At 41.2% G+C, this 24330-nt stretch overlaps 1 protein-coding gene across 1 annotated transcript; it reads right to left on the bottom strand.

The window, feature by feature from the left end:
- Positions 1-210: 210 nt before the first annotated feature.
- On the bottom strand, positions 211-2511 carry LOC113150472 (coiled-coil domain-containing protein 186-like). The gene has a single exon (XM_026343024.1). It carries the CDS (start codon positions 2509-2511, stop codon positions 211-213), a length of 2301 nt encoding a protein of 766 aa, XP_026198809.1.
- Positions 2512-24330: the final 21819 nt, after the last annotated feature.

The following is a 24330-nucleotide window of genomic DNA, read 5'->3' as shown; positions in this document are numbered from 1 at the left end:
AAACCAAGATTGGACACCCACGGCCTAGAACCTTCTGTGAGGAGAGAGTACATCCCCCCCCCGTGCTGCCCAAAGATTGTTGATGAGTTTGTGTGTGTTTTTATGGGATTGATGGTGTTGATGATGGTGATGGTTTTGATGTTGAGTGATGGTGTTGTAGGTGGAGGTGAAAGCGCTGTGACAGGTCAGTTGCCTGAGAGGATTTGTGGCCTACCCAGTTCTCTTGAAGAGTCGAAGAAATCGTTTCTTGATGGATTTCTTCTTCTTGGTGTTCTTGTCAATTGTCTCCATTTGAGATTCTAAGTGAACCAGTTTGTCCATCAGTTCATCTTTGGGTTTGGCGTCCTCTTCCTCCTTCTGGTCGATGACCTCTTTTAGATTTACAATAGAGTCCAGAAGGAAGGATTTTTCCTGCTGCCACTGTGATCTTTCTTTTTCTAGATCGTCCTGCACCTTCATGACCCGTCGTTTCAGGATGGAGGTTTCTTCTTGGTGTTCAGTAATGTAACGGTACTCCTCCTTCTCCCACCGAGACATTTTCTTATCCAGCTCCTCCATCCATATTTCCTTCAGTCGGGAGATTTCGCTCAGATGTTCAGCTGAGAGGCGAGATTTCTCTTTCTCCCACTGAGACCTTTCTTTCTCCAGATCGTTGATCAATGTTTCCTTCAAACTGGAGATTTCCTTCAGGTGCTCAGCTGAGAGGCGAGATTTCTCTTCACCCCACTGAGACCTTTCTCTCTCCAGGTCCTGGATCCACGTTGTCTTTGTGTTGACGGTTTCCACCAGGTGCTCATTTATGAGGCGGGACTTCTCCTCTTTCCACTGAGAGACTTGATTCTCCATGTCCTGGACTAATGGTAACAAATGGGACCTCTCCTCTGCCCACTTAGATCTTTCACTTTCCAGGGTTTTTTCTGTCTGGGTCAATGAAGCCAAAACTTTGGTGTTTTGATCCATCTGCTTGACCAGCAATGCCTCTGCCTCCTCCTTCTTCTCTCTTTCAATGTGCAGAGCTTCTTCTAGTTGTTGGATTTTTGCGTCTGCTGTCCCGATCTTTGAGGACAGCTCACCTTGCAGAAACGTCACCTCCTGTTGTGTCCTGGACAGCTCACCCTGAAGGAAAGTCACCTCCTCTTCTGCCTTGGCTGCTTGATTTGTTAGCTGTTGTTTCAATTGTTCAACCTGTTTCAACAAGGCAGAATTTTCTTCACTCAATTTGGAAATGTTTGCGTCCTTTTTGTCCATAATGGATTGGAATTCGAGCTCTGATATTTGGATGAAGCTATGGTTCTGATTTAAGCACAGGTCAGTCCCAGCACTGTTGCTTGTTGCAGCAGTCTGAACCAACTTGGAGAGCGGCTTCTCAGCTGCAATGTCAGGCTGCAGCTGTGATGGCACTTCAGGTTGGGATTTCTGATGCTGTGCAGAATTGTTGTTTGGCTCCATAAGTGACACGGTGCTTTGTTTGGTCATTGTGGAGATCACTGTTATGCCAGTCTTCTTCGCAGCAGTCTGCTGAATGCAGTTGTTGAGAGGTTTCTTAGCTGCAATGGCAGGCTGCGGCTGTGAGGGAACTTTAAGTTGTGATTTCAGATGCTGTGCAGATTTGTTTTTCGGTGCCACAGCAGACTGTGACTTTGCTGTCCCAGATGGCAGTTTTGTGGTTTGTCTCTCCATCGCAAATGTCACTCTTAAACCTGACTTCTTCGCACCTTCACCCTTCGTGTTGTCTTCCTTAGCAGTTTGCTTAAGGCAGCTGATGAGTGTATTCTCAGCTGCAATGGCAGGCTGTGAGAGCACATCAGGTGGGGATTTCAGGTGTTCTGCGGATTCGTTCTTTGGTTCCACAGCAGACTCTGACTTTGTTGTAGCAGCTGGCTGGCTTGTGTGTTGTACGGCCACTGAGGAGGTCACGCTTACGCCTGACATCTCCGCAGGTTGAATCTTTGTCTCATCTTCCTTATGTTCCTCCCTCTCTTTTGTCTGGTTTAAGCAGAGCTCGGTTCCAGTGATGGGGCTTGTAGCAGCAGTCTGCTGAAAGCAACTGATGGCTGTATTTTCAGCTGCAATAGCAGGCTGTGGCTGAGAGAGGACTTCAGGTTCGGATGTCAGATGCTCTGCCGATTCGTTTTTTAGTTCTACAGCAGGCTGTGACTTTGTTGTCGCAGCTGGCTGTCTTGTGTGTTGAATGGCCATTCCAAAACTTACTCTTACGACTGACTTCTTTGCAGGTCGAGTCTTTGTCCTTTCGTCTTTATTTCCCTGCTTTGATTGTTTTGGCGGTGTTCTCTGGAGCACAGGGAAGTCCATTTCATCAAGCTGATGGTTGTTGTCGATTGGGACAGGAGGACTTAGAGCTTTCCAAGGATTGACATGCTCTTGGACTGGCTGAGGTCCATTTTCGGTGGACTGAGGGTCTTCAGTCATCTTGTCCTCTTTTCTGACAAACTCTAAAGGCTTGTCTTCAATGTTGAAAGTTTCAACTTTGTTGCTGATGCTTGTCTTCATACTGAGAAGATTAGCGTTGTTTCTGGTTCACTATGTGACTAAGTAATGTCTTGAACTGGAAAATGTTCTAGTGACTGGAGATCCTAAGGGCATTCTAGAAGCCTTGTCAAGAGAGAGATCAAAGCCAGAGCTCTAGAATGATGCAGCGATGATGTCATTAATCAGAGATCACAGGTGGACACATTTTTGTTTATTTTCAAATCTGTTTATTTTCCTTTTTTTGTCATTTATTTTATTATTAGCATTATCTGTGCCATAAAGAACTACCCAGTGTGTTTTATACAAACGAAGCAGAAACAAATAAAACAACCACTTAACCATGAATCAGCATTTAGCCCTGAGATGTACTATATGTTCATTATTACACCTTTAAACAGTCACAAGTTGTTTTCTGTTTTTCCTGCACTTTTAGAGAGGTGTTCAATTCATATTTAGTTCACATGAATTTAGAAGGTTACATTATGTTAAAGGCTGTAGCTGTCAGCTGTCACTAAGAAGGTTGGGCCTTCAGGGTCAACGGTTTGATCACTAGCTCATTCTGTTTCATATCGTCATCATCTTTGTGCAAGACACTGAACCCCAGGTTGCCCCAGCATGTTACACAATAACTATTTAAGTGTGAAAAAATGTTCACCTCTTCATTCTTGGATACTGATGAGTCAAATGCTATCAATTTCTAATTTCTAATAGAATCTAAGTGTCTTTTAAAAGACACTCTTTGAAGAGACTATTAACATTGTCTTTGAGGAATGTTTTTTTTATTCATTCACTTTTAAACCAAAACACAAAAAAGATTGGCAGATTATAGAAATGATTCTGAAAATCTAACTAAACTAACTAAAATAAACTAAAATTCTCACAGAAACAAATGATCCTTTTTTCCCATAATACTTTAAATGTTTAATATTATAATGGATATTATTACTCTAACATTTCAAACATGAATTTGATTTACAATACACAGAACTAAAAAAATGGTGCTTTTTGTCCTTCAGACAAGACGCTATGTTTGGCGCACACCAATCACTGCACATCACCACAAATACCCCATCCCCACTGTGAAACACGGTGGTGGCAGCATCATGCCACCACCGTGAACCCACTTGAACCCAGGACCTCATACATGCAAAGCATGTGCTCTACCACTGAGCTACATCCCCATTCAGTAAGATACAAGAACACTTCAACCAACTCAGAGAACACGTTATTGAAAAGCAGAAGTCAGGGGATGGATACAAAAAAATCTCCAAAGCTCTGAACATCCCCCGGAGTTCAATGAAATCTATTATCAAGTAATGGAAGGAATATGGCACATGTCAGCAACTGAGACAGGAGAGACTGTACATACTGTACAACAACTGTTGTCCAGATTCTTCACCAGTCAAAGCTTTATGGGAGAGTGGCAAGAAGAAAGTAACTGTTGAAGAAAACTCATGTTAAATCACGACTTGAGTTCACTAATAGGCATGTGAACGACTCCAGGTTCCAGTGGAAGAGGGTTCTTTGGTCTGATGAGACCAGTTTGAGAGGCAATAGGACACAGTGAATCTGAACCACCCTGGAATTTAAAATGACAAGAATCACATAACCCACTATCATTTTTGGTGACTATTGATTCTTCTTATGCACACATGTGCACACCTAATTATATTTTGTATCAGTTATGATTAGTAACTCAAAGTTGCTGATCACTCTTCACATACAGAAAAATAAGAAATTTAATGAATTATAAACCTTAACTTCACCAAGCGATTGAAAAGAGAAAAATATAGAATCCTTAATCAAAAGATTTTCTGTATATTGTTCAACATTGCAAAACTTAGAAATTAGTCACAGAAAAATTATGAATGAATTGAATTTTTTTTTCCTAATTTATTGCCAGTAAACCAAATTATTGTGTAGGAGGAAACCGGAGTGCCCGGAGTAAACCTACGCAACCAAGGGGGGAATGTGCAGACCCCTCACAGAAAAGGCTGACAGCAGGGGTGTCCAATCTGTCCCAGATACTGTCCCAGACTTGCAAAACAAGCAGGACGTGATCCTTAACTATCCTGCCCTGTCTACTGCTACCAGTAGGCAGGGTAGGACAGTGATCCTTGACTATCCCTTGACTATCCATGCCCTGTCTACTGCTACCAGTAGGCAGGGCAGGAAAACAAGCAGGATAGTGATCCTTGACTATCCTGCCCTGTCTACTGCTACCAGTAGGCAGGGCAGGGCAGTCATCCTTGACTATCCCTTGACTATCCCTGCCCTGCCTACTGGTAGCAGTAGACAGGGCAGGAAAACAAGCAGGACAGTGACTCTCAAGAACCAGGATACTGTCCCAGAACTATCCCTGCCCTGTCTATTGCTACCAGTAGACAGGGCAGGACAGTGATCCTTGACTATCCTTTGACTATCCCTGCCCTGTCTACTGCTACCAGTAGGCAGGGCAGGAAAACAAGCAGGATAGTGATCCTTGACTATCCCTTGACTATCCATGCCCTGTCTACTGCTACCAGTAGGCAGGGCAGGAAAACAAGCAGGATAGTGATCCTTGACTATCCTGCCCTGTCTACTGCTACCAGTAGGCAGGGCAGGGCAGTGATCCTTGACTATCCCTTGACTATCCCTGCCCTGTCTACTGCTACCAGTAGTCAGGGCAGGAAAACAAGCAAGACAGAGACTCTCAAGGACCAGGATACTGTCCCAGAACTATCCCTGCCCTGTCTACTGCTACCAGTAGGCAGGGCATGGATAGCTGCAAAACAAGCAGGACAGTGACCCTCAAGGACAAGGATACTGTTCCAGATAGTTGCAAAACAAGCAGGACAGTGGTGCTGGAGACCAAGATTGGACACCCACGGCCTAGAACCTTCTGTGAGGAGAGAGTACATCCCCCCCCGTGCTGCCCAAAGATTGTTGATGAGTTTGTGTGTGTTTTTATGGGATTGATGGTGTTGATGATGGTGATGGTTTTGATGTTGAGTGATGGTGTTGTAGGTGGAGGTGAAAGCGCTGTGACAGGTCAGTTGCCTGAGAGGATTTGTGGCCTACCCAGTTCTCTTGAAGAGTCGAAGAAATCGTTTCTTGATGGATTTCTTCTTCTTGGTGTTCTTGTCAATTGTCTCCATTTGAGATTCTAAGTGAACCAGTTTGTCCATCAGTTCATCTTTGGGTTTGGCGTCCTCTTCCTCCTTCCGGTCGATGACCTCTTTTAGATTTACAATAGAGTCCAGAAGGAAGGATTTTTCCTGCTGCCACTGTGATCTTTCTTTTTCTAGATCGTCCTGCACCTTCATGACCCGTCGTTTCAGGATGGAGGTTTCTTCTTGGTGTTCAGTAATGTAACGGTACTCCTCCTTCTCCCACCGAGACATTTTCTTATCCAGCTCCTCCATCCATATTTCCTTCAGTCGGGAGATTTCGCTCAGATGTTCAGCTGAGAGGCGAGATTTCTCTTTCTCCCACTGAGACCTTTCTTTCTCCAGATCGTTGATCAATGTTTCCTTCAAACTGGAGATTTCCTTCAGGTGCTCAGCTGAGAGGCGAGATTTCTCTTCACCCCACTGAGACCTTTCTCTCTCCAGGTCCTGGATCCACGTTGTCTTTGTGTTGACGGTTTCCTCCAGGTGCTCATTTATGAGGCGGGACTTCTCCTCTTTCCACTGAGAGACTTGATTCTCCATGTCCTGGACTAATGGTAACAAATGGGACCTCTCCTCTGCCCACTTAGATCTTTCACTTTCCAGGGTTTTTTCTGTCTGGGTCAATGAAGCCAAAACTTTGGTGTTTTGATCCATCTGCTTGACCAGCAACGCCTCTGCCTCCTCCTTCTTCTCTCTTTCAATGTGCAGAGCTTCTTCTAGTTGTTGGATTTTTGCGTCCGCTGTCCCGGTCTTTGAGGACAGCTCACCTTGCAGAAACGTCACCTCCTGTTGTGTCCTGGACAGCTCACCCTGAAGGAAAGTCACCTCCTCTTCTGCCTTGGCTGCTTGATTTGTTAGCTGTTGTTTCAATTGTTCAACCTGTTTCAACAAGGCAGAATTTTCTTCACTCAATTTGGAAATGTTTGCGTCCTTTTTGTCCATAATGGATTGGAATTCGAGCTCTGATATTTGGATGAAGCTATGGTTCTGATTTAAGCACAGGTCAGTCCCAGCACTGTTGCTTGTGGCAGCAGTCTGAACCAACTTGGAGAGCGGTTTCTCAGCTGCAATGTCAGGCTGCAGCTGTGATGGCACTTCAGGTTGGGATTTCTGATGCTGTGCAGAATTGTTGTTTGGCTCCATAAGTGACACGGTGCTTTGTTTGGTCATTGTGGAGATCACTGTTATGCCAGTCTTCTTCGCAGCAGTCTGCTGAATGCAGTTGTTGAGAGGTTTCTTAGCTGCAATGGCAGGCTGCGGCTGTGAGGGAACTTTAAGTTGTGATTTCAGATGCTGTGCAGATTTGTTTTTCGGTGCCACAGCAGACTGTGACTTTGCTGTCCCAGATGGCAGTTTTGTGGTTTGTCTCTCCATCGCAAATGTCACTCTTAAACCTGACTTCTTCGCACCTTGACCCTTTGTGTTGTCTTCCTTAGCAGTCTGCTTAAGGCAGCTGATGAGTGTATTCTCAGCTGCAATGGCAGGCTGTGAGAGCACATCAGGTGGGGATTTCAGGTGTTCTGCGGATTCGTTCTTTGGTTCCACAGCAGACTCTGACTTTGTTGTAGCAGCTGGCTGGCTTGTGTGTTGTACGGCCACTGAGGAGGTCACGCTTACGCCTGACATCTCCGCAGGTTGAATCTTTGTCTCATCTTCCTTATGTTCCTCCCTCTCTTTTGTCTGGTTTAAGCAGAGCTCGATTCCAGTGATGGGGCTTGTAGCAGCAGTCTGCTGAAAGCAACTGATGGCTGTATTTTCAGCTTCAATAGCAGGCTGTGGCTGAGAGAGGACTTCAGGTTCGGATGTCAGATGCTCTGCCGATTCGTTTTTTAGTTCTACAGCAGGCTGTGACTTTGTTGTCGCAGCTGGCTGTCTTGTGTGTTGAATGGCCATTCCAAAACTTACTCTTACGACTGACTTCTTTGCAGGTCGAGTCTTTGTCCTTTCGTCTTTATTTCCCTGCTTTGATTGTTTTGGCGGTGTTCTCTGGAGCACAGGGAAGTCCATTTCATCAAGCTGATGGTTGTTGTCGATTGGGACAGGAGGACTTAGAGCTTTCCAAGGATTGACATGCTCTTGGACTGGCTGAGGTCCATTTTCGGTGGACTGAGGGTCTTCAGTCATCTTGTCCTCTTTTCTGACAAACTCTAAAGGCTTGTCTTCAATGTTGAAAGTTTCAACTTTGTTGCTGATGCTTGTCTTCATTCTGAGAAGATTAGCGTTGTTTCTGGTTCACTATGTGACTAAGTTATGTCTTGAACTGGAAAATGTTCTAGTGACTGGAGATCCTAAGGGCATTCTAGAAGCCTTGTCAAGAGAGAGATCAAAGCCAGAGCTCTAGAATGATGCAGCGATGATGTCATTAATCAGAGATCACAGGTGGACACATTTTTGTTTATTTTCAAATCTGTTTATTTTCCTTTTTTTGTCATTTATTTTATTATTAGCATTATCTGTCCCATAAAGAACTACCCAGTGTGTTTTATACAAACGAAGCAGAAACAAATAAAACAACCACTTAACCATGAATCAGCATTTAGCCCTGAGATGTACTATATGTTCATTATTACACCTTTAAACAGTCACAAGTGGTTTTCTGTTTTTCCTGCACTTTTAGAGAGGTGTTCAATTCATATTTAGTTCACATGAACTTAGAAGGTTACATTATGTTAAAGGCTGTAGCTGTCAGCTGTCACTAAGAAGGTAGGGCTTTCAGGGTCAACTGTTTAATCACTAGCTCTTTCTGATTCGTATCGTCATCATCTTTGTGCAAGACACTGAACCCCAGGTTGCCCCAGCATGTTACACAATAACTATTTAAGTGTGAAAAAATGTTCGCCTCTTCATTCTTGGATACTGATGAGTAAAATGCTATCAATTTCTAATTTCTAATAGAATCTAAGTCTCTTTTAAAAGACACTCTTTGAAGAGACTATTAACATTGTCTTTGAGGAATGTTTTTTTTATTCATTCACTTTTAAACCAACACACAAAAAAGATTGGCAGATTATAGAAATGATTCTGAAAATCTAACTAAACTAACTTAAAAAACTAAAATTCTCACTGAAACCAATGCTCCTATTTTCCCATAATACTTTAAATGTTTAATATTATAATGGATATTATTACTCTAACATTTCAAACATGAATTTGATTTACAATACACAGAACTAAAAAAATGGTGCTTTTTGTCCTTCAGACAAGACGCTATGTTTGGCGCACACCAATCACTGCACATCACCACAAATACCCCATCCCCACTGTGGAACACGGTGGTGGCAGCATCATGCTGTAGGGATGCTTCTTGACAGCCAGCTCTGGAAGGCTTGTTAAGGTAGAGGGTCAGATAAATGCGGCAAAATATAGGGAAATCCTGGAGGACAATCTTATTCAGTTAGCAAGACAACTACAGCTTAGGAGAGGATTTGTTTTCAGCAAGACAATGACCCAAAGCATACAGCGAAATCTACAAAGAAATGGTTTTTGAGCAGTTTTGCAAAGAAAAATGTCATAAAATTCTAGTGTCCAGATGTGCAAGCCTAATTGAGACCTATCCACGCAGACATGCAGTTAAAGGTGCATCTACTAAATAGTGACCTGAAGAGGGTAAATATTAATGCAAACACTGATTTTGCCTTACATATTTTTAATTGATTAACATCCCATTTTTGGATCACACTTGCCAAATTATGGCACATTTTCATCATTCCTTGAAACAGAAGTAGACGGATTATTGCAAGCAGGCATCTTGAACGACAGCTGTTGATAGTGATGCCACAGATGTGTGAGAGGCCTCTTTAAAGTGTAAGATAAACAAAATGCATACTACATTCATGGTAATGGGAAGGCAACAAATAATGGGATGAGAAAAAGAAAGAAAAAAAGAAAAAAGAGGCCTGAGATGGAAAATTAAACGAACTTTGTGTTGCTCATTAAATGCATAATAAATGACTGGTTCTCCGAGCTCCAATTCAAAATTGTATTAATCATTCCTTCATCACTGTGAGATCAAAACAAAAAAGAAACCCAACTAAAACTAATACAAGCCACAATCATAGCTGAACAAAGAAAGTACATTATCTCTGGCATGTAGACTTTAGAGAAAGGATGCCAGATTTGTCTCAAAGTAAAATTGTGGTGTGAAGTCTGATTCCTTTATCCAACAGAATGTTTGTTTTTTTGTTTTTTGTTTTTTCAATTCATTTGACTCTTTGACTCATTTACAATTCAAACTGGAAAAACAGAAATGTGCAGGGTGGCATTTCGACATATAGTCTTCTAATTTTGTCCAAAAATATCCAGAATAGCTCTCATGCACAGCTACGCACTGACACTTTGACAGCCTACAACCTAAACACAGAGAGTTTGAGGAGAATAAAGAAATGATACATCCTGCTAAGGGAAAATTCAGAGGTGGTCGTCTAAACACGAGGAAATTTAAATGTAGCTCGATTCTAAATATCAGTTTTAGTGCATTTCAAATGGGAAAATAATTTATTTATAACATACGAATTTTAATAAGTGCATGTACATGAATATAAGCACGACAGAACAAAATTAGCCCCTGTCAAGGCCAATCTACATGTACTATAATTTTAGAAGTATTTTTGATGAAGTGTATGACACTTGCTTGATTCAGTAAAGATCCTGTTTCCATTTTATCAAATGCAAAATGAAACAATACATGCATCACCCCAGCCACGCTTAGTGAAGCATCATCTCCACAGGTAGCTCTAAATCACATAAATCTATATGTTATGCACTTACTAACAATAGCTATAATGATTGATTTAGGCTCCTGTTGTCAGAATGAGTTTGCTGGTTTCACTGTAGGCAGGGGCACACCACAGTGGGCAGTGAAATAAAATCAATGAACCGATACATACGAACAAAACTGATGTCTTCTCACAGAGCCAATAACATTATTTTTTGTTCAGTAAATTGTTAATGTCAAGTCACATTGTAAAAACTATTTGGCTGGTCGCTGCCCTGCTAATACAGACAAGACAGAGACGGCCGGGTGGAGGTTGGAGTCTGGATCTGTGGACTGACTGGACAGATCACTGCTCATAGTGCTCATGTCACTCTGGTGATTTCCAGTAGCAACTTCTGCCACTGCCAAGACATTTAAATGAACAGTTGTGATATCTAAAGGTTAAATACTAATCTTTGTGGTGTCTCCCTTCAACCATCAAGCAGGTAGTGTGGGTTGGAGGACACAAATACATTGTTGTTATAATTCATATTTATATAATAGTAAAAAAGGTGTGATTCTCAGCTATAAAGTGAGCACCACAAAAAAGAGTCAGAAAAACGATTTTCATTAAGGACAGAGAAGGAAGCATCCGCTTGTCTATTCTTTGCATGAAGACAAGATGAATACTTAAAAGCATTAAATCCTAACAGCTTATGTCAGCTTCCGAGCTGCACTGATGTAAGGCAGCATCTCTGACAAGAACAAAATATGTTGATCACTGTGTCAGGAACACATCAGCATAACTGCAGCTCCATGCTGTCTGGACAGTCAGTGAAAGTCATTTTTCCCAACAGTAAGTTCACCATGTGCCAGTTTAATAGAATGAAAGAAAGATTTAAATGAAGGCCTCAAAGGCTGTGCAGCACATTGAACACACATTCATATGTAGAATCTGTACTTATGCACAACACTACTCAGTACACGCAGCGTCACAGATGTGTACACAACACAATAGAAAAATTGTGAACAGGGTTATTCAACACAGCATTTAAGGCAACAGTTAATGGGAAACCTCAAGCGCTTCAAAGTGCTAATCTGCTTTCACCTAGAAAATATGTGTGTGTGTGTGTGTGCGTGTATGTGTGTGTACGTGTGGTCGTACCATCTACCCTTCATTGTGTTGGTGTCTCTTTGAACTCTGCAAGTGGTCTAGACAGCAATCAACAAAGTGTAAAGCTTTGTGTGTGCATGTGTTTGTGTAGGTGTGTGTGTGTGTGTGTGTGTCTTTGTATACGTTAAATGGCATTTTACAGTGCACTGTCTTAGCGATGAATGATCACTGCACGTGTTTGCCAAATGTGTAATTACATCATTATGTTGCTCATAAACTTACTCTACACTTAAATTAGGTTGTTAAATCGCTTAAGTTCAAATGTCTATTGATGCACCATCTGTGTCCTCCACCGGCTTAGAGACACACTCACACACACACACACACACACACACACGCAAACTTAACACAGTCACGGCAATCTATTAAAATAACTAAAAGGCTGCTTTATAATAGTTAATAATATTCTGTTCCCTGCCAACAATAATTGTCGTCCTATTTAACATCTTCATTAGACTGAGGTGTCAGTTCACTCACGGAGATGCAAACAAACAAGTGCAGATGTGCAAATGCACATCTGTACACTCACACATCCATATTTTATCAGGTTTCAGTGTCATTCTCATTAACGATAATTAAAAGCAAGTCAATAAACACAGACACACACTCTCTCAGGTGCACACACAACCCATGGGTCCCCCTCGATAAAAACACAGGTTTGTGCACATCAATGTTTGTGTGTGCTTAAAATGTCAGTGTGATTACTTCTCTGCATATGTGTGACAAATTCTTGTAAGAACACATTCTCATGTGTTTTCTCTGCTGTCTTTCTGGGATGAGACAGCAATTTATCGCACTGAATCGCACCCCTCCGATGGTGTTCGACCTCAAGCAGAAAGAACAGAAAGAAAAGGAGAGAGGCAGTGAGGCAGATTGAGCCTCATGGGCACCACTCCGCGGGCGGTCCCCACGCCTGCACCCTGGCTGATAACGAGGGATGGAAAGAAAGAAAGAAAGGAGTTGAGGAGATGAGGACGGGGCAAAGACAGAGAGAGAAAGATGTATGGAGGCGGTGCAGGGTACCACACAACACTGCAGCCATTCAGCTGTTCCTGCTCACTCCACTACTTCTTTGTTGACAGTTGTTGCTGGACTTTATATCTGCCACAAACTGTTTAACAGGTTCAGGTGCGTTCTCACTTTTCTTTTTGCACCACTTGAAGAATTTAAACTTTTAATAATTGATACTTAATTAATCCCCTTGGGGAAATTCTTTGTGGACAATTGCCGACTGTCGTACCAACTGAGCCATGGTCGCCCCAGTAGCTGATGAGCAAGGGTCCATAATTGTTATAACAAAAATGTAAAGTGTGCATTTTTTCTTTCTTTTCCATACTGTGACACTCACAGTTTGTCACACTGGGTCCATTGTATTTTGCAGTGAAAGCAAATTATACCAATTTTAAAAACATTTCGTGTGATGCTCATTTCATGAAGCTCATTCCAGTGTTCAGCGCCAACGCAAGAAGCTGCGTGCGAGGTGAAGGTAATGAGTTTATCGCACATCTAACAGGAGAATTGCAAATAAGCAAATGAAGTTTGTGTTTTAATTGCCTGTAGCCATCATCTTTCCCTAACCTCCAACCTTTGTTGTAGTATCTTAACCATAGCTTATGCACCATATCCACAGTCCCTCTCAACCTTTATCATTCTGTACTCATGCTCAGATACTCCAGACAAAGAAGACAAATATAGTAATAATATAATAAGGGTAATCTGGGGTCGACAGAATTGTCTAGTGCTTTGAAACTTAAACACACAAGCTGGGAGGAGTGTGGTGCGAAAAGTTTCAAGTGATTTGTAGATTACTTTCTTATTACTTGTTTTTGATCGGCTGAGCACAGCCGCTGGAAGGAACTGATTAAATATTTAACTCAGTCAATCATCAGTCACCCTCTTTGAAAATATCTGAAATCATCCTCTAACTGATTTAGACAGTGGTTCTATAATCCCTCCTGTTCTCATGTATGCACGTCTGTGTTTGTCAGTGTGTCTACTCCATATTAGTCAGGTCAACAGGAAGGCATTACATATTCATGAAATTACCAAATTATAAAAATGTAACATGAGTCAGTGCTGGGATGAAAGAAAGCCAGCCTTCCGTGGCTTCAAAGCTCCCATCTGAAACTAGTTATAATCTGAACGCACAGTGTGTGTCTGTGTGTGTGTGTGTGTGTGTGTGTGTGTGTGTGTGTGTGTGTGTGTGTGTGTGTGTGTGTGTGTGTGTGTGTGTGTGTGTGTGTGTGTGTGTATGGTCACACTTCATGTGAGAATAGAGAGCAGACAGAGAGAGAGAGAGATAAGGGCTGACCTTCTGTGAATCACTTCCCTCTCTGGACAGACTTGTAGAGCAGCATCATGTTTAGCAAGCGTTTTTACAAAGGCAAAAGAGAGAGAAGACAGAAAAAAGCTGAAAACTGCAGGGAGCCTTAGGTACAGTGCAGAGGCAGCAAACAAAAGGTATGGACTTATACTAAAAGGGAAAGGAGAAATGTATTATATATTGAGTAAGTACCAGTTATGAATTGGGTGAGGATGAGGCTCAGCTGTCCAAGAACATCCCCAGTACTGGCACAAACACCAAGACTAGCTGGGCACAAACCCAAATGAGGATACTTAAAAGTTGTCTGTACAAAGTTACTGTCTTGTGAACCAACATGATAGTTCATCAGATAAACATATGAGGTCTGGATCGAACCCAGGCAGCAGCAGTGACAACAGCAAATCCTACCCACCAGACCACCAATTCAATTCAATTTTATTTGTATAGCACCACAGCAGAGGTCATCTCAAGGCACTTTACGGTGTGAGGCTTAAGACATTACAGAGTCTAATTATATAAAAAATGATACAGAAAACTAAACAATCCCATTGGAGCAACACTAGGAAACAGTGGAGAGGAAAAACTCCCTTTAGAGGAAGAAACCTCCTGCAGAACCAGGCTCATGGTGGGCGGCCATCTGCCTCGACCGGTTGGGGTGAGTGGAAAGAGGAGAGAGCAATAAACAGCAGGTGACAAAAACAACAACAAGCAGCAAGAACAACCACCGGGCATCAACTTATTTACCTGGAAGCTTAGAAAACCCGAGATCTGTGATATAGCTAATATTGTATGTCTGCATGTAAAATATGAGAACTGCGGCTGAAGAGATAATGGCTTAGTAACGTTGTATTTGTTAATTCTCTTGAGTTAGATGAAGATCAGACCACATTTTTTGAGAAATGAATTCAGAAAACTATTAAATTCCAAAAGTTTCACATACTTTTTCTCCCCAAATAAGTTTAACATAAAAGCAGGCATTTGCCTTGAGGCTTCATACAGTATCAATTCAGATCTTTATTGTCCTATAATTCATTTTGGCAGCATAAGAACAAACAAACAAAAGTGCTGGTTACACACTGTACACTGATCAGCCTCAATATGAAAACCACAGACTGATGAAGGAAACAATGACACGTGTCAAAGGATAGGATATGTTAGGCAGCAAACGAACAGTCAGTTGTTGAAGCTTGTGTGTTATATGGAGAACTGGGCAAGCATAAGGATCTTACTCACTCAACTGAGCCACACGGCATCTAATCATCTTTCACTAAAGGGCTAAATAGTGAGGGTTGGACAACTTGCTCAAAGGATTTTCGTATGCTGTAGTCTGTATCTGCCACAAGTGGTCTAAGGAAGGACAGTTAGTAAACCAGCGGCAGGGTCTTGGAAAGCCAAGGCTCACTCAGCGCGTGGGGAGAGAACGAGATCGTGTCTGTTCTGATCTCACAGAGGAACTACTGTAACACAAATGACTAAAAAATGTAATGCTGGCCAAAATTGACAGATGTTATAACACAGCGGATTGCAGCTTGCTGCATATGGAGCCGCAGACGTGTCAGAGCAGTCACGCTGCCCTCTGTCCACCACTGAAAGCTCCTATATGTGAGTGTTAGATCTGGAGCAAGGACCAATGGAAGCAGGTGGCCTGATCTGATGATTCATGTTTTACATGTATATCAGGTGTTTGCACTATGAGCAGACGTGCAGTGCGATACGCCGGGCAAAGTTCTGCTGGGAAAACGTCCATATGGAAGTTATTTTGAGACGTGCAATGCACACCGGTACATTGAATAGTGCACACCGCACAACAGTAGGGATGTTTAAAACACCAACGTCATAACAATACAAAACATAAATTATGCAATCTAAAATGTGCTAGAATTAAGAGCTTTTACTGCACATGGAAAAAATGAAAACCACTGTTTTAGAGACCTGAACAGAAGAAACGACTCAGATTCATTAGAGAGAGTATATGGTAGATTGGACAGATTTAGTCTTTGATGTATTTTAAATTACCCACATGACTACAAATCAAGTAAAACCTGATTCTTTGATAGATCTGTAGAATAATTTCAGGAGTCTGTCCACATTAAAATATATAACCTCTTTAGAAAATACTGCCTTTTTTGTATATTATCTCAGTGTCCACGTCAAAGCACGTCAAGTCACAGGCAGTGATCATCATAGCACTGTGTGAAATCACTGCCTAAAGGCACATTTCATAACTAATTCTGAGGGCAGTGGACTGACAACAGCTGTGTTGGCAAATTTGAGGACGATAGACTAGTTATGAACTTCTCTTCATTAAGGGGAAATTCTCTTCATTAAGAGAAGGGATCAACAGACACTGACAGCAGGTGGATGTTAGTAGAGCATGCAATTATGTTGATGTTTCTGGACCCTCTCTGACGTACAGCACAAGCAAAAGCACAGTTTTGAGACTTTCGAGTACAGTTGACATTTCAGTCCAGTCTGATAGGAACAGATAGGGAGAGTCCAGACTGATAAACATAAGAAGAGCAGTCATTTCAGCCTTTGCTACAACCTTTTCTGTATTCTCCTGCTATTGTCCTCTTCTTTTTTTTCTTTGACTCTTGTTTGACAATATGGTTTATGAAGATATAAATAAATAAATGCTCAGGAACAAAAACTAGAGAGAATACCGAGTCCTGGCTGAGCGCATGTGCTGAGTATACAGGCTATAAGGAAGAGCATACATACAGTCCATGAACCAATCAGAAATAAATCCATGTTTCAGTCTCAAAAAGGTTAGGTCATGAATAGTTTGAAGGCTAATATCTACTTCACAATTCAGATGAGACAGGCAAAAGAACACAGTCACATAACAAAGAGAATATTCAGTCAGACAGTGTTGAGAAAGTTCAACTCTTAATATTATACTTTTACCAAACTACATGTCTACGTAGTGATAGAGCCCTCAAACAAAACTTTCACTCCACACCTTTGCAATTTCTTTTCCATATTCCTAGCCAATTCAGAATAAAGGGGTTTCTGTCACTGAGGAGTAAGTGCCACCTCTATATAGTCACCCCCCCCCCCCTGCACATCTATGGTTATAAATCAAACATGACTCTCTTTAAATAGGGAAATTAATTATTTACACTTCAAGCCAAAATACCTTGAAGAGGAAGGAAAAAAATGCTGACACATAATAAGTCATTTTCAGGCCTGAAAGGCTGGCCACTCTATTACCATAGTGTAGATTTATAATGCTCTCATAACCAGTCGAGCCACCAATGGAGATACTTTGGTCAGGCAGTAGTCTGTACCCTTCTATTGCCCTTTTTCTAAAGCAAAAAAGTGGCTGTCAGTTTGAGTGATATGCGAATTTGGCCAGTTTATGCTGTGGGCGCCTCTTCTCCTGAACAGGAAGTGTTGCAAATATGTAACACTTTCTCTCCAGTATCTTCATGCTGTGATGTTGAGCAACGTTTTTAGTTGGCAAGAAACTATGTTACCTAGCAACGATGATGGAGCAGACCTGTGAAAAAAGCGTTGCTGTGACTAAACTATTTCCACCAATGGCATTGATAACGGTGTTTCACATGAGCGTTGGGACTATACTGGGTGTGAAAGACAGTGGTTCTTCCAAATAAATGCTGATGCCTTAAAAATAACACACACACGCACAAGCAGTTCAATTTGAAACAGCGTCATGCCACTGGGAGGGGCTGCATTAGTGAGTGGCAACATTGCTGAGTCCTTCCTAGATGCAAAAGTAGCAGAAGTAATAATGAAATTGTTGATGTTAGCTGATAGATTATTATTGAATTATTGCAAAAATACAATAGCCAAAATAAAAAGGTGAGAGTGTCCTGAAATCCTGTCTAGCAATCAAACTGTGATGTCTGATCATCAGTGGTAATATAACTTACTTAAACAGCAAAATATTTTACATTTCAGCTTTTGCAGTCCATGGTGTGTAACCTTACATTCTTCAGGTCATGAAAAGAACTTGTACTGTGTGAGGAATATTTATCTGCAGAGGTTGCCCTCTGTAATATTTTGCACTTTTACACTTCTCTTGTGTCCATGTAGAATATTTTCATACCTGGTAAAGCAGGATTTTCAATTAAGTAAGTATATCAAGTGGGAGAGTGGTCAATGTAATGCTAAGGCATCTACAGATAACAGCTTCAAGTATGTGCTACAAGGCTACTACTACCAATGCAGGGAGGTCTGCCAGGCCAGATATACTCATGTATCACTGCGGATTTTGTTGACACTTTCACATGGATGTTTAGGCATTTGTCCCTGTGCAAAGGCTGTTTCATGCTATTACCATCTATTTCTACAGGTGCAGGTTTACTTGTGGTTCCTAGAGTTTCCAGATGTAGAATGGGAGGCAGAGCCTTCAGCTATCAAGCTCCTCTCCTGTGGAACCAGCTCCCAGTTCAGGTTCTGTAGGCAGACACCCTCTCCACATTTAAGAATAGATTTAATTTATAATTTTTATAAAGATTATAGTCAGAGATGGATCAAGTGACTCTGAACCATCTCTTAGTTAGGCTGATATAGGTTAGTCTGCTGAGGGACCTCTACTGAGTGCTCCTCTCCCATGCTCCTATTATTCTGTGTTTTACCAAATTCCTTTTTATTCACTCAACTGGTTGCTAGTTTAGTATAAATAGCTACAATTATTCTCAAGTTGTCAGAGCTTAAAGCTGTAGAATAATGCATGATGCCTATGGCACTACATGTACAGTATGTATGACTCTGTGATCCACTGTTTATGCAAATCAGGCCAGCTGGGACTTCGATGTGTCACGAAGAGCGAGCTTTATGTCCTCGTTGGAATATGTGAGTATTTTCTAAGCATTACAGATAAACTGCACGCATGTGCTTAAATTACAATAGTACTTAAAGTACCTCACAGTATGTCATGGTTGCAACATTATATTATGATATACCGCTTTGAAAAGGGCACTAAAATCTGACAGGAAATGCACATTATACATATGAAGGTAACTTGATTCACACTGCAAGTCTGCAAAGACATGTAACACGCAGCATTAGGAAGGGATGGCTGTTTCTATGGCAACAGAATGCATCACATATCAGCATGAAAACACTGAGAAAAAAAAACAAAAACATGTGACCTCTTTCTTTATTTTGTCATACAACGAGGGCAAAGAGTATGGATGGTGATGAATACAGTGGGATCATTTCCTGTGTCACATGTATGAAAACTGTTGTTTAAATACACACAAACACGGCAACAGCTGCATTAATAACCTAGTTTACTGAATACTAGTGGAATTAAACACCAACACACCAACATTTTGGCTGTGCAGACCTAATGTTATCTACCTTTTAACCATACTGTTGTCAAAATATATGAAAGCAGTCGTTTGCAAATTTGTGCCCATCGCATACACACACACGCACATACACACACACAAACACACACACACACACACTGATGAAAGCTGTACAAAGCCGTATGCACACATCCACAAAATAATAAGCGATTTCCCTTTCATCACTGGATTTTTTAAAAATGTGACATTGGAATAACAGAGGATAGATGTGGCATTTCATTCTGTAGAAATGAGGTTAGTTGTGTTTCAAGTTATTTGTGCAGGGAGGGAGTGCGGAAACAGATTAGAAATGTGAGTCACTAGCTCAAAAAGATCAAAACGCTTGTTGACAGCGGGGAGCGACCGCCTGAAGAACATGAGTCCCTTTTCTAAAATTACTTTTTCTTGCCAGATTTAGGAGCCAGGTTATAATATTTCACACTGCTTCATATCGTAACGTTCGACATTTTTGTTGTTTGTGTACGAAGAAATTCAAGAAAACTTTTAGTAAGCCATTAATACCCATGTTAACTTGACAATACTGCACCAAATTCACACACTGAACTAAAAAAGGTGCAAAGACATGAACATGGCCAGTGCAAAAATCCTCTCTACAGCATTAAGTGTCCACTCGCTGGGACAATAGAGTGAACGCTTCTGGCCTCAACAGGTGTTCATTTCAGTGAAGATGCCTTTCTAGGCACAACCAACACATAGCCAGTGTTACTTGCTGCTGATGGAAAAGGACACAGACACTCACACATCACACCCTAAGCAAAGACCAGCATTTCAAGATACCTCAACAACAGACAAATAATTCCCCTTTTTTATATTATGATAAAACATAAAGGTCAGTCTGCAAATACCTACTCTGTTTCCCAAAAGTCAAAATATGATTTTTGTCTTCAGTGGTGTCATTTTGACATATTCCTTCTACATTTTCTCACAAATATACAGTCAAAGTAACCTAGTTTGTATTTGACACCACGATTTACCCTGAATCTTTAACCACTTAAGAGGAGCAGACAGAAAAATAGCCCCCTCTCCTCTACATGTTTTGTCAAAACAAGCAAAATGCACTTTGAAAATCGCTTAACTGAATTTGCACCAGCCCATTTGGTCTTTTATGTCCTTCTAATGTGCAAAGAAGATACTCAAAATAAGTTACATCTAAAAATAACCAACTGCTTTTAAAATGCATATCTGCAGAACAGTGATGAGACAACAAAGGAGTGAAACGCCAGCTCTATATTTTACACTGCAATGAGACAAACAGTGCTGGATAAAAAAAAAAATGACAAGCTGGTGGTCGATCTAATGTAAAAGGTAAAGTGACTGTTCATCAGTCACATTCTCCACAACCCAAACTATGACTTACAGTGTGTTCCTTCACTAAATAGACCAAGTTCTTACATTTAGTAGCTGCTCACAAAAAAAACTCAATCCTTATTTTGGTTAACCGAATATTTCAGTGAACTTATCCGAACCAGATAATCACAAAATGTTCTGCTGTAAATGAAAAAACAAGAGAAACAGCAGAAAAGTTGAGGTTGTGTTCCTGTCACAGTAGTCCGCTGTCAGGCTCAACATGTGTCAGGACTCCAACAGCATCAAAACGAGCTCGCCACAGTTTACTGTTGACACCGTAGAGCAGGAACCGCTCAAACTGCGAGACAGCTGTACAGTCCATCCAACAACCAGATTGTTGACTGTCATTTCATGAGGCATCACGACACTCTTCAAACGAAATGTCTTATCACAGCCAACTTCGTAGACATTTGCATGAGTCAGGCGTAGCAAATCCAGGGTGACTTCAATGTTGTGGTGGATGTAGGTCGTTCACAGGTGACCGGTCTGTGAACACGCAGCCTCGGACACAGCCAGCTGTGATCCCCGTGTCTGTTCTGACACCTGTCAATCAAAGCCAGCGTTAGATTTTTCCCAGCCTGACCTTTTTCCATCACTAAACACTAAAACCGGCAGCTGGTCTTAATATTGTGGTCGATGTACTGTAACTTTTAAACAATTTTTTTTGACATGCGTTTCTTTCAAATGATTAAATGTGAACCGAAGAAAATTAATGTTTAAAAAACTGATTTGCATAGCCGGAATTAATCTTTGGACATCAAGAGAGACGAAGCTCATCTACTAGTGCTTGTCAACACAGAAAGTATTGGAAACTGTATAAGCATCAATTTATCTCTCCCAAATAAAAACACAAGCAAAGAATAATTATGATGCGAAATAGCTGCGGATGAAAATATGTCTTTTTGAATCTTTGCACTTGGACTTCAGTTGATGAATGTGCACTGACCCAAATAAATAAATAAACAGAGAATCTGAATCCTCAAAGGTTTTTACATCTTTCTTAATTAGTTTGTCAATCAATAGAAAATGGCAAGAACAACCCCCTCCTTGGTTTGGTCCTCAGTAGTGGATCCACATACAGTAAATGCTGCACATTTACACTCAGGTTTTTGGCCTTTGAGGCCGATTGCCTATGTAGTAAAGAGGGATTTGAGTTGATAAGAAATGTAATTTGATAATGTACAAAATTCATCACACCGCTAAGAGCCTTTATTCTGTCTCCTCAGACAGACTCATCTATTATGTAGAGATCCATAAGTCTGGAGAGAGAGGGAGAGCAAGGGAGAGAGAGAGAGAGAGAGAGAGAGAGGGAGGGAGGGGATAAAGGGAGAGAGATGAGGAGAAATTGAATGAGATAGATCAGGACAAAGATATTCTGTGAAATCTGTGGTAATTAGATGGATTAATGAATCAGAGACAATCCCCGAAATGGAGATTAATTCCTGTGACGTGGCCATCATGTTATGTATTTGTCAATGTCAAGCAAGTATTTTATTAATAAGCCATAGATCTGGCCCTGTCCCTGTAGCTAATAAAGGGGTAATACGTCTAATTCACAAAGTAACATATAATCCGGTGGAAGAAGTGATGGGATATAATACAGAAACAGAGAGAGGTTGTTAGAAAATAGTCATTAGTCGTTGACAGGATTTAATTAGAACCATCTTTAGCTGGTAATTCATGCTATCATGACTTCACACATATGATTTATGGTGCTAATATGCTAATCTGTGAGTGTGTGTGTGTGGGTGTGTGTGCATGCCATACATGCAATCTTGCATTATTTAGCTTTAACACACAGTTAACAAAGGCCAGCAGAGAAAGAAAGTTGGCTGAACCGACAGATGCTATCTACTGTAGTGAGTGTACAGCAGCTCACGTATACATGTGTCATCCAAAGAAAAGATGATCAGCCAGGTAATGTTACCAATAAGAAATACAAAAAGTTATTTGTACAATAATCTACAACAAAGGTTCATATGAGCTGCTTGGGTACGTCAGCAGACACCGGCTGACTGGCTGTTCTCACGAAGCTTGAACACTGAACGTTGATCCAGACGTTACCCAGATGAGCAGCAGAATGCAAATGTCTAAGTCAGATGGTACGGAGATTCCCCGGACGTTATTCTGCGAGACCCCTAGCAGTCTGTGTTGGAACGTGATCTCACTTGTTCTCTTTCTCTGAGAACACATCTCACTCTGACATTGTCCCGCTGTGCGCTACATGTGTGAAAGCACAACTCCACATGATGTCTGGACCTGATTCTCCTGACTTTGTCCAGAGTTCAAATGTTAAAAAGGCTCAAGCGAGCTAAACTGAGAAGAAGTTTTTTTGCCTTTTATTCCCAAATATTTTCGTATTCCTAATATGTGAGTACTTAAATAATCGTTTGTCTTTTCCGCATTTGTGCTCCACTTTACAGCCAACACACTGCACTGTAAAGTAAGTACACGTGTGTGTTTCTGTCACAACATGTGTTGAGCATGTGGCACACGTGTTTCACAGTGATGACTTACCACCTGTGATTGATGATGGCTATAATGTTTTAATACCTGAGGGGTTAACTACATTTCCCATCAACGCCGACTCCCGTAACTCTCGGTTGCTGATCCCTTGTTCACATGGATTACCTTTAAGATAGTGATGGCCATACATACACACAAATGCAGCACTTGCTCCTCTCTGTAACCACAAAATCCATTAGGACAAATGTTTGAACTTCCCAGCACTCCAAGCATTCCCAGGAAGCCATTACTATTTTCAAGTACAAAATACAAGAAAAAAATTCTCTGCATGTCCTTGAAACCACTCACTGTTTTCTTCCTCTCTGCTGTCTGGCTCTCCATCAGTGCTAATTACTGTAAATGAGTTTTAATTGGGGAAGCTGAAGCCTGCCTGATGTTGGAGATTTAGCGTCAATAGCCATGTAATGGAGCTCTGTCTTTGTCTGTCATTAATCAAGGTTATGTATGGAGTCACGGACCGGAAGATCGGAAAAAACGTGTTAATTACCATCAAACAGGGGGTGTTGAAACAATGCTAACCTACGCTGGAATTTCACAAAACACATTTATTGCACAGAGCAGACACACAGTGGAACAAATAGCACCATGATCGTAGCTTTTCAATCTCATCTACAGGATATTCACAGTGATTCCAGATAAGGTACTTTTAACCTTTGCAGCTTTTCCTCTTTGGTCGGAGTTGTTTTTCCTTAGTGGAAGAGATAAGATACAGCTGACAGATATGAACACTGAATAAAAGTGACAGCAACAGCATTAGCAATTTCATTTGGATTGGTCTCCTTTAAAGTTTTATGAAAATTCCCCGCCACAACCTAAACGTTTTATGGAAGGTCAATTTAATCTGTAGCACAAAAATGCGAAAGCTCTTTCCCAACTGATTGAGTGGGACGTTGTACTGCAAAGTTTAACTCATTAGCGGAAGAAGAAGACCTGAAATGTTTTAAAGCAACGACTTTACCATTTATAAAGAAAGGTCTGACTGAGGATGTGTGCTCTTTGTCAGCAATCCTTTGCTTTTTTCACTACTATTGTTGTAAACTAATGTCAAATTTCATACTCAGAAAAAGTGAAACAGGCATATTGTTAGTCACTGCAGTGCTCACATACAATTATCATTGTACGTGACTATAACTTTCTACACGCTGAAATGAACATGATGTATGTGCTGCATAAGCAGCTGTGTGATCTAAGCAGATAGGAGTCACAGTGGCCTCCTTTAAGTCTGTCCTTCTAATTTACATTGTCTATTACCATGCCACTAACGACTCCGACCTTCTCCACAG

The sequence above is a fragment of the Anabas testudineus genome, chromosome 9, assembly GCF_900324465.2.
Source record: "Anabas testudineus chromosome 9, fAnaTes1.2, whole genome shotgun sequence".
Lineage (NCBI taxonomy): Eukaryota > Metazoa > Chordata > Actinopteri > Anabantiformes > Anabantidae > Anabas > Anabas testudineus.
This window is presented reverse-complemented; position numbering and strand designations above follow the sequence as displayed.